This window comes from Penaeus chinensis, chromosome 4 (genome assembly GCF_019202785.1).
Source record: "Penaeus chinensis breed Huanghai No. 1 chromosome 4, ASM1920278v2, whole genome shotgun sequence".
Lineage (NCBI taxonomy): Eukaryota > Metazoa > Arthropoda > Malacostraca > Decapoda > Penaeidae > Penaeus > Penaeus chinensis.
In genome coordinates, this window is record NC_061822.1 from 1634266 (window position 1) to 1651765 (window position 17500).

At 36.1% G+C, this 17500-nt stretch overlaps 2 protein-coding genes across 6 annotated transcripts in view; one reads left to right on the top strand and one right to left on the bottom strand.

Annotated features, from left to right (window-relative positions):
- Nucleotides 1-7485, top strand: part of LOC125025141 (DNA-dependent metalloprotease dvc-1-like) — an 8717-nt gene extending 1232 nt beyond the window's left edge. For 3 of the 5 annotated variants that reach the window (XM_047613097.1, XM_047613095.1, XM_047613096.1), the window contains 4 exons: nt 1556-1691; nt 3233-3350; nt 5791-5910; nt 6021-7485. In XM_047613097.1, the coding sequence (XP_047469053.1) occupies nt 1588-1691; nt 3233-3350; nt 5791-5910; nt 6021-7154 (1476 nt within the window). In that variant the 5' untranslated portion in view covers nt 1556-1587 and the 3' untranslated portion in view covers nt 7155-7485. The remainder of the gene's footprint in view (nt 1-1555; nt 1692-3232; nt 3351-5790; nt 5911-6020) is intronic. The other 2 variants (XM_047613100.1, XM_047613098.1) reach the window with 1 other exon arrangement.
- An 8120-nt stretch (nt 7486-15605) lies between these two features.
- Nucleotides 15606-17500, bottom strand: part of LOC125025013 (fibroblast growth factor receptor substrate 3-like) — a 21213-nt gene continuing 19318 nt past the window's right edge. The window contains exon 2 of the mRNA XM_047612850.1: nt 15606-17500. This exon is cut by the window's right edge and continues 988 nt beyond it. Within this exon, the coding sequence (XP_047468806.1) occupies nt 17172-17500 (329 nt within the window). The 3' untranslated portion in view covers nt 15606-17171.

Consider the following 17500-nt stretch of genomic DNA (forward strand, 5'->3'; position numbering starts at 1 on the left):
AGTTAGTATAGACAGATTTGGTGTGACATCACTTAGCCTGACAAACCTTATTGGATGGAAAACATTAATAGTTGGATACGCTGGGTATCAAATGCTTAGTTGTACCATATGCTAAAGGCATTATATCAAGTTTCAAGAGAGCCAACAGCATAACTGCAAGATATTGCGTAACACTTTTCTTGATCAAAAATCTTAGAATTGGGTATCATGAGAATGTGTTGTGAGTAATTTTATTTTCCTACGGTTATATGACACAACATAAACAGTACATATAATATATAGAATTACATAATCATTTGCCTGAGCATAAGAAAAATATGAGCATAAATCTAACCAGTAAAATATAAATGAATCATCAGTCAGACAGGTCTTGACATGTGTATAATTGTACTTCTTAAAGCTATAATAAGTCTTCCTGAATCGTCCCCAAGTCAACTTCAGGTGCAGGTTTCCCTTGCTGTGTTTCAGCTTCTTGTTCAGTGGCAGAATTGGGAAACCAGAAATGCACACTATTTCTTGTGTTAGACTCAAATTACAAGTAGAACAATGAAGAGAAGAAGAAGAAAAAAACAAACACCCCGAAGGCTATTTTGCTATATTGCTTTTCAGGGCAGGTCCATCATGTCCTGAAGAAGCTATATAGCGAAAAGGCCTTTTCCGTATTTGCGTTTTCTTATTCTTCTATTTGTTAATCTTCTTGTGACACTGGTGACTTATTACTACCTGTTACATGGTGTTGACCTGTAATGACTTTTTGTCTGAGGAAATTTTCTATAAAACATGATTCATCAACCTTGGAACACACACACCTTGTTTATGTCTGCAGTCAGGTGGAAAACAAGCACTTGTTTCAGAATCTACTTAATTGACTTGATCATTTGTTAAGATAGCCTCTTAGTTATGTTATATAGTATAGAATTCTGTCATTTTTTATTTTTTTTGTGCTGTTTTTCAATAAAAAAGGTTTAGTAAGTTGTTTGAATATATAATGTTCATAGATTATGATATCAATGTTGGCCCCCATATGTATATTTTATTTTTTTAAAGTATCTACATTGTTGTCTCAGTTCTGTCATGAAAACTTAAGGAAACAGACCTTTTAGTTTGTCAAATGCCATAGAAGATGTGAATATATTTATTAATTTATTTATCTATTCATTATGGTTTCTCATGATATTGTGAAAAAAAATCATAACTTTTTATGATCTTAGCTACCCATGGATGGCTTTTGCAGTCACATCATGTTAAAAGATATTTGTCGCCAACTTCTTTTCTCCGCATGGAATATGTGTCCTATTAATGGCAAATCCCCACATACCTTCTTGCAATATAGTGAAATGAAGCCAAATCTCTAAAAGGGTATATAAACCTAAGAGGAAGTAAGGAATGAGAGTAACATTACTTTCAGCTTTCTATAACACAAAAATACTTTTCATCTACAATTTAGTTTGTTACGATGCGTGTGCACATTGCTTGTTTATTCAGACTTATGATTGTGTATCAAAACTTCAAATTTATAGATGACTAATATATATATATATATATTTTTTTTCAGATTATATAATAAAAGTACAGAACACATTCAAGATGACTGACCCCAAGGTTTTATCGCTGTTTAACGAGTTCAACAAGAAATACTTTTGGGGAAAACTGGACAAAGTGAGGGTCACATGGAGCCCAAGGATGACCCTGTGAGTCTGTCATCTATATAGTTTTCTTGGTCTAGTTTTTCTTTAAAAGAAACATGAATAAATAAATAAATAAGATAAAATTGGTAATCATCTTCATCTTTGTGTGGCTGCCTTTATCTTCATGTCATGTCTTTTTGGACAACTTCTCCACTTCACTTTTTAGCTGGCTTGCCTACTTTCTTTTTCCCTTTCTTTCTTTCTTTCTTACTATTGGATCTAGGGGCCTCACTACCCACAATTGACCCAAAATCTGGGTATTAGGCCTACTTGAGTGGCAAGTCTCCCGGGTGGTGTGGCTTGTAGGCCCAGCCCACAGGAATACTCTTGTGTGGTGTCAAGACTCCCTGCCTCTCCTTTTATGATCTCTTTTTCTACCTCACCATTTCTTTGTTTTTTTTCATTTTTCAAGGTTTATATTTGTTGTTTGATATGCTGTATCAAAATGGCACAGACACTTCTTTGTACAGACTCCATATTATCTCTATTGGTAGTTTACAATTCTATGCAATAACAATAACAGTAAGTAACATTGTGTAATTTGACTTATTTTTTTTTTTTTTTTTTTATATTTTCATATTATGTAGTTTTTTTGTAACAGATTCTTGTGCAGTTCTTCAAAGTACAGGTCATGACTCAGTAATGGGATACAAGCTCATGTTCAGTGGTTTGCAACTTAATAATGTTAATAATGATAATAGTTTTATATATATATATAAATAGATAGATAGATAGATAGATTGATTTTTGAACTGATATTGGGTTGAGAGAAAGATACAATAGAATGGACATATTGGATTGGGAAGGTAGCGTACAAAGTCAAACTGGATCGTGATGAAAAAAGTTTGAAGAACCCTGCTCTGGTGTCCTCTTTGGAGCCAGCACTCTTCTAGCTGGTACATTTCACACTTGTTTACTTGGAAATAATGCAAAAGCCCTTTCCTAAATGCCTGCTGAGTCTGATCTTCCTCTTTGTGCACTCGTGGTGAGATTAATGTTACTTTGACCTCCAGCCAAATTTTTCTTGACAGCATATTTTTCATAACTTGATAGTCACATCACCTGTAATGGATTAATTTGTCCATTAAAAAAAAAAAAAAAATAATAATTTAATCATCCTCTTGTTTATTCTCTCTTCATCTCTTTTCCTTTTCTCTTGAAAAAAAAATATGTAGAAGATTTAATACACATTAGCTAATTGAGTAATGAAAATGAAAGATCAGTAGAATACAATAGATAATATTCCATGAACTGAATATGCTTAAATTCACCAAGTGTGTTTTTGGATCCATCTTGTTTTAACACTGCCCTTGTCCTTTTGCATTGAGTTATTTTTGGGTATGGTCCAAGCACATTTTTTTTCTATTGGTTTTATTTTTTGTTTTTCCAGCACATAATTTTGTTCAGAATTTGAGTGAGGAATTTATGTATAAAAAATGTATTTGATGTGATCTGAAACACTCTCAATTTAACACAGTGATCAAAAGATGAAAAAGAAAAAGAAAAAGATAAATATCCGAATACTCAGTTTTCCTCATTTGCAGATGTGCTGGCAAAACAGCTTATAAAGTGCGAGGCCGCTCCTTTTCCTCATGTACAATTCGTCTCAGTCAGCCTCTACTTACTCAAAGGCCACACTCTGATACAGTGAACACACTCTTAGTAAGTACAGGTTTTTAGAGAATGTTCACTTTTTATGTACAGATATTGTTATTCAATATTAGATGCTGTAATTAGTAGTAGTAGTAGTAGTAGTAGTAGTAGTAGTAGTAGTAGTAGTAGTAGTAGTAGTAGTAGTAGTAGTAGTAGTAGTAGTAGTAGTGTGTGTGCGTGCGTGCGTGCGTGCGTGCGTGCGTGCGTGCGTGCGTGCGTGCGTGTGTGTGTGTCTGTCTCTCTATCTCTGTATACAGTCAGCGCCATCACAATAGGTGCTACCTCGTGATGTGCATTCATGTAACATAAAAAGTAATATGGAGGGAGTAGTCACTGGTCTTAGTACAAAGTGGCAAGTCCCTTACACTTCACACAACTTGCCATTCATTTTGGGACAGATTCCACCAGCTGCTGAAAGTAACTGGGCTCAAGGTTGCCCCATATATTGTGGAGATCCTCCATGAGCTTAAGCACCGTTGAGGTGTCCCTCCCCCAGATATTCTCAATGGAGTTATGATGTGGGGAATTCCCCAGCCAGTCTTTGATGTAGCCAACACCATCCCATTCGAGCCAGTCCTTGTTCCTCGACAGGACAACAAATTTCCCTGTTCTAAGGTTCCTGAAGGCCACCCATGCCATCACTGAATCAGGGTGTTTTGACTGTGGCTTACAAGTACTTTGGCAAGAATGGATTTGTGGCTGGCCTCATCCTCACCTTCCTTCCTCTGTTTCCAGTCACTGTAAAGGTTGCCTTGTCAGTCTACAGTGCATGCTCCAATCTCTTCAGGTCCCATTCAAATATTTCTTACAAAATATAATTCTTTTCTGTCTTTGTTTCTTGGTGAACAATGATTTTCTTCGCTGCTGGCGGTTTTCATAAGAAGTCATCCTTGAATCAGCATTGGATTGTACAATCGCTCACCTCCCTCAGCAACAATGTATTCTTTTCCTTTATTTCTTTCACAGTCACATGCGGCTCAGCCTCTGCTTGATGCAAAATGAGTTTGAAGGTCCTGTTAGGTGTTATAGCAGGGTCTCCCAGAGTGAGATTTGTGATGTGGCAGATTCTAAGCTCCAGCATCTATGATCTTCACAAGCTGGTGCTAGACTGTTCCAAGTGCAACTCTGGTCAGAGTTGAAATTTCCTCATTAATTTTCCCTAAAGCATTCGGGGATAGCTATGATTTTCTCCTTCAACAACTCTAGTCCTCTAGGCATTGTCTGTCCCCAAACCAAAGAGGAATGTGGATCACCTAGAAAAAACATGTAGCGAGTTTAATCATAAAACGTCTAGAGGTGATACCTGATAATTCGTCAAAAGTAATGGCATGCTGATTTTTGTTCCAAAAGTAATGGAACTGACTGTATGTTTACATATGTATATGAGTGTGTATGTATGTATTTATATAAATATATATATATATATATATATATATATATATATATATATATATATATATATATGTGTGTGTGTGTGTGTGTATATATATTTATATATATATATATATATATATATATATATATATATATATATATATGTATATATATATATATATATATATATATATAATTTATATATATATATATAATTTATATATATATATATAAAAAAAAAAAAATATATATATATATATATATATATATATATATATATATATATATATATAATATGTATTTATATTTATATATATATATATAAAATTTATATATATGATATGTATATATATATATATATATATATATATATATATATATATAATCTTTATATATAATCTCTCTCTCTCTCTCTCTCTCTCTCTCTCTCTCTCTCTCTCTCTCTCTCTCTCTCTCTCTCTCTCTCTCTCTCTCTCTCTTTCTCTCTCTTTCTCTCTCTTTCTCTCTCTTTCTCTCTCTTTCTCTCTCTCTCTCTCTCTCTCTCTCTCTCTCTCTCTCTCTCTCTCTCTCTCTCTCTCTCTCTCTCTCTCTCTCTCTCTCTCTATATATATATATATATATATATATATATATATATATATATGTGTGTGTGTGTGTGTGTGTGTGTGTACATATATATGTACATATATTGAGCCAGCTGATCTCTGCACAGAGCTTAAGGTATCCATAAAGCTGACAGCTTGCTGAGGCCAAGATGGTCACACAATTGAAAAGGCTTAAGTATGTGAGATCCCCACTTTAATAGATATTACATTGATAGCAATTTGACAGACTTCTTCCTGAGGTTTCAGCACTCTGCTCATCTCAGATTTCCCAACCTATCTGAAATCGCTTGACCTACTTAATACTGTTCTTATATATGGGAAAGTATCCCTGTATAGATATAGATTCATGTATTGGGGTAGATCTTTTTTTTATTGTTATGCAGCATGTGAATGTTCTGTTTTTTAATAATCATATTGAAGTGTAGTTTATTTCCTAACTATAATAACTGACCTTGGATATAATTTTGCAGCATGAAATGATCCATGCTTATCTTCATGTCACACAAGGCCTTAACTACAGAGACAGTCATGGACCAGAGTTCAGAAAACATATGAAAAGGATCAATTCTCTTCATGGCTCAAAAATAACTGTAAGTATCCTTCATATCATTTTCCTGATTATATTTAGTGAATAGTGGGAGTTTAAGGAAATGGATGATCTGTGAATTGATGCATAATGATCTTTTCTCTCCCTCAACAGATATACCATAACTTTCACCGTGAAGTCAACAAGTTCCGCATCCATGTCTATCGCTGTGATGGCCCTTGTGTTTCAAGACGTCCTTTTTATGGAGTCTTGAGGAGAGCCATTGAACGTCCTCCAGGACCCACAGATAGGTGGTGGCAACGTCATGCTCAAGAGTGTGGTGGAACATTCCACAAGATTGAAGGTCCAGGTGCCAAACCCATGCCAAACTCTCAGAAATTGGGTAACAAGCCAAATAAAGAGAAAGTGCCTCAGTATCAGTCAGAAGGGTCATTTGGTAGCAAAAAAGTGGCTAGTTTCAATCAAGGTAGAATGATAAATAGTAAAGGAAATATGGATAAGCACAAATTAAATCCAGGTTCTTCTAGTGCTAAAACAAAGGCTTTTGATGAAGAATCTGTGTTGCAAAGGATTAGAGAAAAATATTCAAATACAAGACAAACTAAACTCTTGTCCATGGATGAAACACCAGATATGATTTTAGGTGCAAATTGTAAACTTGTAGAAGGTCGTATGAATTATAATTATCAGGCAAAATCACCAACAAAAATAAAAGTTGATAAATACATAAGGAAGTTCCGACAAGCAAAGAACTTGTTTAGTACTGATGACTCAGAGCCAGGCAGTAGTGCAAGAAAATCAGTGGCACACAGCCCTGATAATACACAGAGATCACATAATATCCCAAGCTTATCCGTATGTCCTATATGTAGTGAAAGAATACCTGATGCTATGTATGAACAGCATTTAAATCAGTGCTTTGGTGAAGACATAAATTTTGACTCTGAGTTTAATGATGAGAAAAGTATGGGAAGTAAAGCTGAAGCATCTATAGATCAAAATCAAGATGTTTGGGAAGCTCTTTCTGACACTAAGACTTGTCACAATTGTGGGTCAGTCGTCTTAGCCGCTGAGATGAAATTGCACCTCCAGTACTGCATTGACTCAGATGATGAAGATGATGAGAGCTTTGATGACAGAAACAAGAAATTCCATGAAAGTAAAGACTTTGAAGACAAACCTGGTCCTGGGATTGTGTCCTGCCCTTCTTGCATGGAGAGAGTTCGGGAAGAGCAGATTCAGGAGCACCTAGATCAGTGTTTGACCTTCTTGGCGGAAGAATTTTAACGTAAGTTTGTTCTCTTTTGATGTAGTCCAATTTTCTTTGACCATTTAGTGTTGAAATTTAATGGTGATTTCATTAATCTGCTGTATATCAGTGTTATTCTAATATGCTGTTATTAGTACATTATAGCTTATTACATTAAAGGATGCAACATATGTATGACAATCTTCCTGTCAAGATGATATGAGTATGTTATTGTGTGGAATTATGTAATGTTTAATTTTCTGTAAGAATTATAAAATTTCTATATTTATGTAATCAAGATTTTGTATAAATACCATTAAAAAAAAATATATATATGCTTTAGAATTTTAAACTCCCAAACTTTTCTACTGTGATATAAATGTCTTAGAAAAAATAAGAATAATATTATTTTTTATTATGGTTATTTTTATAGTTATCATAATGATGATAATGATATAGTAAAAAATAATTCTATTATTGATAGTTATAGCATATCTCCTATTATCATTATTATTATTATTATTATTATTATTATTATTATTAGTCATTGATATTTTTGTTATTATATTTGACAGTATTATTGCTAGTACCAGTAACATCAGTTAGGATTGTTGTTCATATTATTATTATCATTATTACTACTATTATTATTATTATCATTATCATCCTGACCATTACCATTGTCTTTTTTATTATTTTTATTATCAGTATCTTTATCATCATCATAAGTATTTTATTATTATTGTTATTGTTATTATTCTGATATTTGTTATTGTTTTGATTGCTATGAATATGATGATGAGGATTTTTATTTTTCTTGTTATTATTACCATCATTATTATTGTTATTATTATTATTATTATTATTATTATTGTTATTGTTATTGTTATTGTTGTTGTTTTAATTGTTGTTATTCTTAATGTTATACTTATTATCATCATCATTATCATTATCATCTATTATCAATATTTTTTATCGTAGTGATGATGATAATGATGGTGATGGTGATGGTGATGTGATGATGATGATGATGATGATGATGATTATCATTAAAATCATGATAAAAATAACTATATATATATATATATATTATGTATGTATATATCTATCTGTCTATCTGTCTCTATATATATATAATGTATATATATGTATATATGTGTATATATATACATATATATACATATATATACATATATATATAAATGTATATATGTATATGTATATGTATATATGTTCACACACAAACACACACACACACACACACACACACACACACACACACACACACACACACACACACACACACACACACACACACACACACACACAAAGCCTCATTCATAGACTGGCAGCACAATTGGAGCATTGTGTGGTGGAATCTTTTAAGTCAGTTTTCCATGACGTTTTCCCATAATTTCCTTCTTAATCTTATATTCTTCATATTATAATGAACAATATTTTTGCTAGAGAAAGGACCAGCAATATCAGTAAAGATCTGTCCCTCCACCATCAAAACTGCTTCTCAGTTAATATCGCCTTCTTTGGAGCCTGAGACCCAGCATGTTTCCATTGTATTGACTGTTGTTTGGTCTCTGGTTGAAAGAGGTGGACCCAAGTCTCACCCATGGTGACAGCTTTGTAAAAAACTAATTAAGCTTCTTTATTATATGTCTATTTATTATGTGTGTGTTTGTGTGTGTGCACATAATCATTGTTGGTGGTTCTCAACTCACCACCATATTTACAATAGACTCACCCACTGCCGTATCTAGGTTTGATTTACCGAAAATTATGCAGTCTTCCAACAGGACCCACAGCCTGCCTCAATATGTTGACGAGTATATATATTTATATATATATGTATGTATGTATACATACACATTCACCTGCATGCATTCACACACACACACACACACACACACACACACACACACACACACACACACATACACACATACACATATACACATATATATAACTATGCACATCTTTTATGGTGAATGTGTTTGGCAATAAATACAGAAATAAAGATAGAGACATCAAAGCAGAGGACTATCCTTATAACCAGTAAACCAGCTACATCACGTGGATTCGTGGAGACACACACAACAGCCCTGTGTAGTGTAATATGCGTGTGGTATTCCCTTATCATAATGCCTTTTGTATTCTTAAAACTTTATAAAATAAAAAGAACATATCAACGGAAACATCATTATAATTCTTGACGTCTAGGCATTTTAACGAGGTTGCGTTATGGACTGTCTTGCCAGAATAACGAAATGCTTCCAACAGCATATTAAAGATTTATCGGAGATTTCTAATATTCCATTCATGTTAGTTTATCAATAATAATGTTAAATACTTAGTGTAGACTTCCCATAGCTTTCATATATATATATATATATATATATATATATATATATGAGAGAGAGAGAGATAGAGAGAGATGGGGGGCGAAATCTAGAGAAGGCATAGCGAGAAAGTAAAGGTAACAGAGGCTGCATTTATGATTAAGTGAGAGCAAGATTCAAGTAATTATCTAGTTAATGGATCTACGACGTTTCAACGATTGAGAGGCCGAAATATTGAATGAGCATGTTATATCCGTAAATATGTTATGATCATATACATATACATGTACGCCTTGTGTATGTGCATTTCGGTATGCATGTAAGTGTATTTTCGTGTGAAGGCGCAAGTAGAATGTGCATAAGGATTTAAGAGGAAAATTTTCAAAATGGTTAAAAAGAGTTAGCATGAGGACGATCTCGAGCTTAATACTGACAAATTTACCCAGTGTCCTAAGCGCTTTCCATCTGAGCGCCAAGACAACAGCCTGTTTGGCCATCTTTACAACCGCCTCCGTACGGCGAAGATGACGAACATGCGTACACAAACACATAATAAACCAGTGCTAAAGGCTAAAGTTATTTATGATTATCACAACTCCTCTCCCGTACATGCGAACCTAAACACAGCGAGTTGTACACCTGCCTTACACGTGCAAACGCTAGCTCCCACATGCTTCGTGCCCCTTCACTTAATTTACTTAAATCTTGTTTGGTGTTTACAAAACCTTTCTTCTTGCTTTTTTCTATAAAAAAAAACAACCAATTTAACTTCTTGTGTTACATTTGAACGTTTTTTGTTTTTTTTTTCAAACAAGTTTCACGAAATGTTTAGCATTTGTCATTCATGTAAATTGCTTCTTGTATGTATCTGTATACTCAGGGATATCACAAACGCACTTGTTTTCAAGTTGTATTCACTGCCATTAATGTCAGGTAATATATGTGCATCCATTAGTGTGAAGCGTGGGAGGAGCTGTACGCTATGACCCGAGGCTTCCAACGTTACTAAACAAACAAGAAGAAATAAATCCGTCCAGAGGAAAAGAGGAGAGACCAGAAGAGGATCCTTCGCGGCGGCTCGAAGTGTGTGTGTATGTATATATATATGTGTGTATGTGTGTGCGTGTGCGTGTGCGTGTGCGTGTGCGTGTGTGTGTGCGTGTGCGTGTGCGTGTGCGTGTGCGTGTGTGTGTGTGTGTGTGTGTGTGTGTGTGTGTGTGTGTGTCTGCATATATATATACATACATATATGCATACATATATACATAGAGATAGACAGACGGACATACAAATAGCAACACACACATTTACTCGCTCGCACGCACGCACACACGCACGCACATGCACACGCACACACAGATATATATATATATATATATATATATATATATATACATGTATATGTATATATATAAATATATGAGTGTGTGCGTGATGTTATGCTTAAGATGAGGTCTCTTATATGCATCTATATCACATCAGGTACCAATGTGTAACAGATCTAGTAACTGTTTCCTTTCTAACCAGTTATTTCGATTCTCCTCTGACAAACACCCTTTACACAGTCACACACTAACCACCACCATGTTGGCCATGACTAATGACAGAGTTACAGGTTGGGAATATATCAATATGTGCTAACTAAGAGTTTTGATGCTAAGTAAATTAATTTTATTTTGACGTAATGCATTTAGCCTATCAACAACCTCTTGAGTGCACCGTCGCTTAATAATCAAATAATTAATTATAATAACATATACGCACTTCTATTACTTATATAAAAAAAAAATAATAAAACGGTTGCACAAGTTATTTTACACAGTAAAGCAATTCGAAACAATCTGCACCTTTTATAGTTGGAGGTCCCTTTGGGTCTTTGGAGATTTTAAGTTGACGTGTTTGTGTTAATCATTCCCTATTGCAGGGGTTCCCAAACTGGGGTACATGTACCCCCAGGGGTACATTTGCACGTTTCAGGGGGTACATTTGGTCTGAAGGAAACAATTACTTGCACAATACATGGTGTTGTAATCTGCACTCAGATTGCACTTTTCTCATTTTCTTTGTGGTTACAATTGTTATCAATAATTCTGTCTCCATACTAGAGTGCATTAACATTTTTTCCCTGTTTCTGCCTTATCTGCAGGACTGAATGTGTGTTGAATTGGTAGTGATCCATTTATGTTGAGTTAGTGCGATGCATTAAAATAAGAATACCTGAGTTTTGTTCATTAATGTTTTGGATAATAATAATAAAAAGGTATGTATTGTATGTGCTGGATCAAAATATCAGTTACCTTAGTAATTGCTTTATTTCTGTTTTCATCATTTAAGATGCCTATGTAATCTAAACATGCAGACTTAAATAATTAAAATATTAAAATGTCCTTTTTTACTATTAAGTTTAATTTTTAGTGTTAGGGGTACATGGAAACCTATAAAAAGCCTAAGGGGTACTGAGGAACAAAAAGTTTGGGAACCCCTGCCCTATTGGATGGGAGTGACTTCTAGTGACTGAATATTCAACATTATGGAATGGTATGATATCCTGCATTCTGCTTCCAGGGTAATGATCGTAGGAAATGCCTGTCGCCCGACAAAGGATAGTAAATTCTTCCTTAAGTATTTTTGTGGTTTGTATCTCATCGGTCTCTGCTTATAGTTGCGTAAGTGTCGAAGCAAGGAAACGGAAGCATGGAAGTAACACTCGTTAAAGCGTGGGCAGAAACCTACAGTTTCTCTAGACGGGGCAATAAATACTGCTCTGTGTCTGCCTTCTCTAGTGAATATATATTGAAAGTGTATTCTTAGTAACGGTCTTTATAAATGAGAAAAAGTATTGCTTTAATATACCCTTTATATTGACACGTTTTTTTCCTCTTTGGATACGCTACAGAGCCTAAGATCTCTAGTTTACATTCATTCCGGCATGGAAATGAAAACCACATCCGGTTTGTTGTGGTCCTTAAAGTGACAGACACGATCAATGAATTATCGTTCTTAGTTCGCTTGCCTTTTATTTCCAAGAAGCTGCATGATCGGTCGTGAATTGACAAAATAAATAAAAAATAATCCGTTTGAGAGAATTCCGTTAAACCACACCAGCTGTCATAATTCCCGTTATATGTCCTGTCTACAAATGACGTAAAGGAAAGGATATGAAATAAACTTATCTTTGCTATTTCTAAGTAAAGCTATGCCACAGTGGTTAAACATAAACACAAAAGCATAAGCATCTTTAATCCCCGATGTCAATGCACACATATGCCTACATATGTATCGGTTCACAAACCCACATGAAACCGCCCACGCAACCATCTCCCCACAAATGCACACATACACACGCACAACCCTCCCCTCCCTTCTCCCCCACACATAAATATACACACATACACTCACACAAACATGCCTGTCTTTTGTATCCCACCTACTACACTCCCGTGCAAATAAAGTTTTGAAGTTGCGACAACTTTCACTTCAAGAATAACACCAGCACCATACAAGAGGGGAGACACAAAGCACCCACCTGTTATTACACTGGTGGCATCGCAGTGGGATACGTGCTCTACCACTATATTACAAGGGGAGGGAGGGAGGGAGGAGGGTAGAGAGGGAAAGGCACAGCGGGTGAGGAGAGAATAACGAACAGAAGCCATAGCGTGAGAATGAGAATGTAGGTTTATCTATATATTCCTCTCTCTCTCTCTCTCTAGTCGAATCCCAGCGTGTGTACACACACACACACACACACACACACACACACACACACACACACACACACACACACACACACACACACACACACACACACACACACACACACACACATATGTGAATACACACACGCGCACACGCACAAGGACGCTCGCAGTATATTTGTATACATGGCTAGTCGAAATATTCTTATAACTGCATTACATACAAATAAAAGTTCAATTACATTTTTCTGGAATGTGTTTCGAGAACATATCTTACAGAAACTTTGATTATCATCATTAGATTAAATATCTTAATCACAAACAGTAATCATAAATTTTAACATTCAAGCAACGAAGAATAATGGGAGACAGACCTTGGTGGTTGATGCTAGATCCATTTTGTGTACCCATTTCATTGAAAAAACGTAAACATCTGTATGGAGTGTGCAAATCGCTCCATATCCTCCACATATCTTCAGGATTTTTCAAAAAAGGGACCAAATAAAACAATATAGTAAATAACATTTTATAATCTAGTCAAAATCTTTTTCAAATAAACAATGCAAGTGTTCTTTATCTTCGGTTAGTCTTTGGGTATATATTACAAATGCTCCAAGGTAGGACTACAGCGCTCCTGCCAGCTGCCTCTGCGTTGCCCGAGTCGAGCGGACAAGGGCGACGCCGCTTCATACTGAGATCTACACGCCATCAGTGTGACATGAAAGTATGGAACATTAAAGCACTTTACACAAAGTGTGCAAATCTATCCTAAGTGTTCCATTAAAAAAAATACAATTTGTATTACTTCTCATAAAGTCTTGCAGCTTCGACAAGATATACGTTCTTTTTTATTTTTGTTTTATTTTTTAGTATGAATATCATAAACCCACTCACTCATCTAAAACATATCTTTTTCCCATCTGTGTAAAAGGAGCACCTGTGAATGATTAAAAAAAATCAATATGTTGGTTCTTGACACATCTTTCTTTTTACCTTAATTAACATGATACTAATACTAAAAAATAGTCTAATAATGTAGTTTCTTGTGAAGTGGTACCCTATACCCTATCAGCATAACCTTTTTTTTTGTATTTGTGCCCCTGACAACATATGTTTGAGTTTATTGACATACGATTGTATAAAATGTGAATACATTTGCCTTTCTTGACCTCTTGACATAGTAAAATATTAACCAAACAAGTGACCAAGGGATCTAAAATGTCTTTTATTTATTCATAAATAAACACTTTCTAACAATCTTCATAGATTTCTTTAAAAATGAAATAAAGGACAATAAAAACTAAGCAACAACAAGTGATGATGATTATATCAATAAACGATAATACATTTTTTTTTCTCCAGGTGAGGAAAATAAATGAATATCTTATGATGTCTTATATTGTACTTTTCATGTATCCATTTAACTAACATGAATAAAATGATCGAATGAGAGAACGAGAAGAGAAGAGAAGCGAAGGAATAAAAAAGAGAGAGAAGAAAGAGTATGGAGAGAGATATACAGAGAGAGAGGGAGAAGGAGAGGGAGAGAGAGAGAGAGAGGGAGAGGGGGAGAGGGGGAGAGAGGGAGAGGGAGAGGGAGAGGGAGAGGGAGAGGGAGAGGGAGAGGGAGAGAGGGAGAGGGGAGAGCTGGGGAGAGGGGGAGAGGGGGAGAGGGGGAGAGGGGGAGAGGGGGAGAGGGAGAGAGAGAGAGAGAGAGAGAGAGAGAGAGGGAGAGAGGGAGAGAGAGAGAGAGAGAGAGAGAGAGAGAGAGAGAGAGAGGGAGGGAGGGAGGGAGGGAGGGAGGGAGGGAGTGAGAGAGAGAGAGAGAGAGAGAGAGAGAGAGAGAGAGAGAGAGAGAGAGAGAGAGAGAGAGAGAGAGAGAGAGAGAGAGAGAGAGGGGGGGGGGAGGAGATAATATAAGAGAAGAGAAGAGAAGAGAAGAGAGAGGGAGAGAGAGAGCGAGAGAGAGAGAGAGAGAGAGAGAAAGGGGGAGAGAGAGAGGGAGGGAGAGGGAGAGGGAGAGAGAGAGAAAGTGAGAGAAGGTGTGAGAGAAAGAGAGAGAGAGAGAGAGAGAGAGAGAGAGAGAGAGAGAGAGAGAGAGAGAGAGAGAGAGAGAGAGAGAGAGAGAGAGAGAGAGAGAGAGGGGGGGGACGATAGAGAAAGTGAGTGAGAGAGAGAGAGAGAGAGAGAGAGAGAGAGAGAGAGAGAGAGAGAGAGAGAGAGAGAGAGAGAGAGAGAGAGAGAGAGAGAGGGGGGGGGGGGAAGGGAGAGAAGAGGAGAGAAGAGGAGAGAAGAGAAGAAAAGAGAAGAAAAGAGAAGAGGAGAGAGACAGAGAGACAGAAAGAGAAAGAGAGAGAGAGACAGAGAGACAGAAAGAGAAAGAGAGAGAGAGAGAGAGAGAGAGAGACAGAGAGAGAGAGAGAGAGAGAGAGAGAGAGAGAGAGAGAGAGAGAGAGAGAGAGAGAGAGAGAGAGAGAGAGAGAGGGAGGGAGAGGGAGAGGGAATGGAGAAAGAAATATGACTTGTATTATCTGAATAAATAAGAAAGAAACTCAATAACAGCAGCGAAGAGGAGGAACCAATTTATCATATATTGCATTTAAAGCATTAGGTAATCATAAGAGATAAAATATTCTATTTACAATGACATTGTTACAATATGACATACCATGGTTCTTTACTAATCTAGATTTAATATACAGTATTTACCAGTACCATTTTTGTTCACGTATTCAGTATGCTGCTAACAGTTCATTAACAGACAACAAGATGCTAATTCATGCATAACATCAATGGCATGTGGCTCCTATATTGATATAAGCATTACTGCTTTGAAATACAGTTAATATTACAATATTCGTCTAGGAATATTATTTTTCAATCATTATTTGTATCCTTAACTATTTTAAAACCTCCCGTTTCCACTGCGTAATTTTTGTTAATGAGAAATTGTTTACCTGATATCATGAATCACACCTACAGTGTTGACTATAGGCTATTTGGCACCTTTACCCAAGAAATATAAAACATTTGCAAGCTATTTCTAATAAAAGTTTTGTATTGTGAAATATTTTGTCTCCATTAACTACAAGTTTATCAACACTGATATCCTAAAAAAGTTACATTGAGCCCATATTTGAGTCAAGAAATTGATGTTGGTGGCAAATGCCTGGAGGCAAAGGTTTACAAGAGGTCACACTGTTTCCCAGTGTCCACAAAAGACACATTTTTACTCATAAGTCTGTTCTAATATACCAAAGGAGCATGGTTGAGCTGAAGGTATTCACAAGGGACCATATACACATCCTCAAAAGACAGAAGAGTATTTACCTGAATGCCAAGTAACATGGGTTCAGTGGTGTCTTTGGCAACCTGAACATGAGTCACACTGGGGTTACACTAGGTTCAGAACATACAAAAGGATATGATGATCAAGTTGAAAAGTGAATCACAAAGGCTGCTAGTGTTCTCCATAGCCAAAAGTTTTAAGGACTTATGAGACAGCAGTCCTCTAAAATCATCAGCAGTCAAAAAGTGGAGGCAAGATTAACTTGGAACGATGATAAATAAAATCAAAATGAATTCTAAGCAGCAAAGGGGGGCAGGGAGTAACCTGAAGGGAGGTCACAAAGGGTTTCACGAGTCCTCAGTAACCAGAGGGGCACTTTGGTAGCAAAACAGTCTCAACTAACTGTTGTAAGTATTTGGGGGTAAGGGTGGGAGGAATCACAAATATGATTATCTGCCTTATCACCACCAGGAAATGGAAATTATATACCTTATATACCCTTGAATCCAAGGGCTCGTCAGGTTTATCAGTAAAATGAAGCACAATCCTCATTCACAGTATTTACATACAATTACAAGAGAGCTCCAATGAGCTTTTTTTGGCACATCACTAAGATGGTTTGAATTTTACGTTTGGCAGGTTCCTTGGGAAGCAGTCATCATTCATAAATGTGTAGCTGCTATAGTTACAATTTATGTGACTGTATTTATATCACCGTCAATCCGATAAGGATGAATTGTGCCGAGTAAGTGTTGCAGGACTTGTGAGGGTGGAGTTATGTCTAGTTTTTCTCGACCCATCTTCCCACATAGCTGCTTGCTTTGCTGTGTTGCTAAGGGCATTTGTCCTGGCAAAGTCTATGGTGGCATAACCCTCAGCTACATGGTTCGGCGGTGATTCAGGACCTGACACCATTGACTCGAGTGGACTAAGAGGTGCTGCCTGTGACGAGTCCGAACCACGGTCGAGATCAAGAGAAATGTAATTGATCTGTGAAGGCTGGTCAGTGTCTGTAGTAGTAGTGGTTGTGCCAGAATAGGAAGACC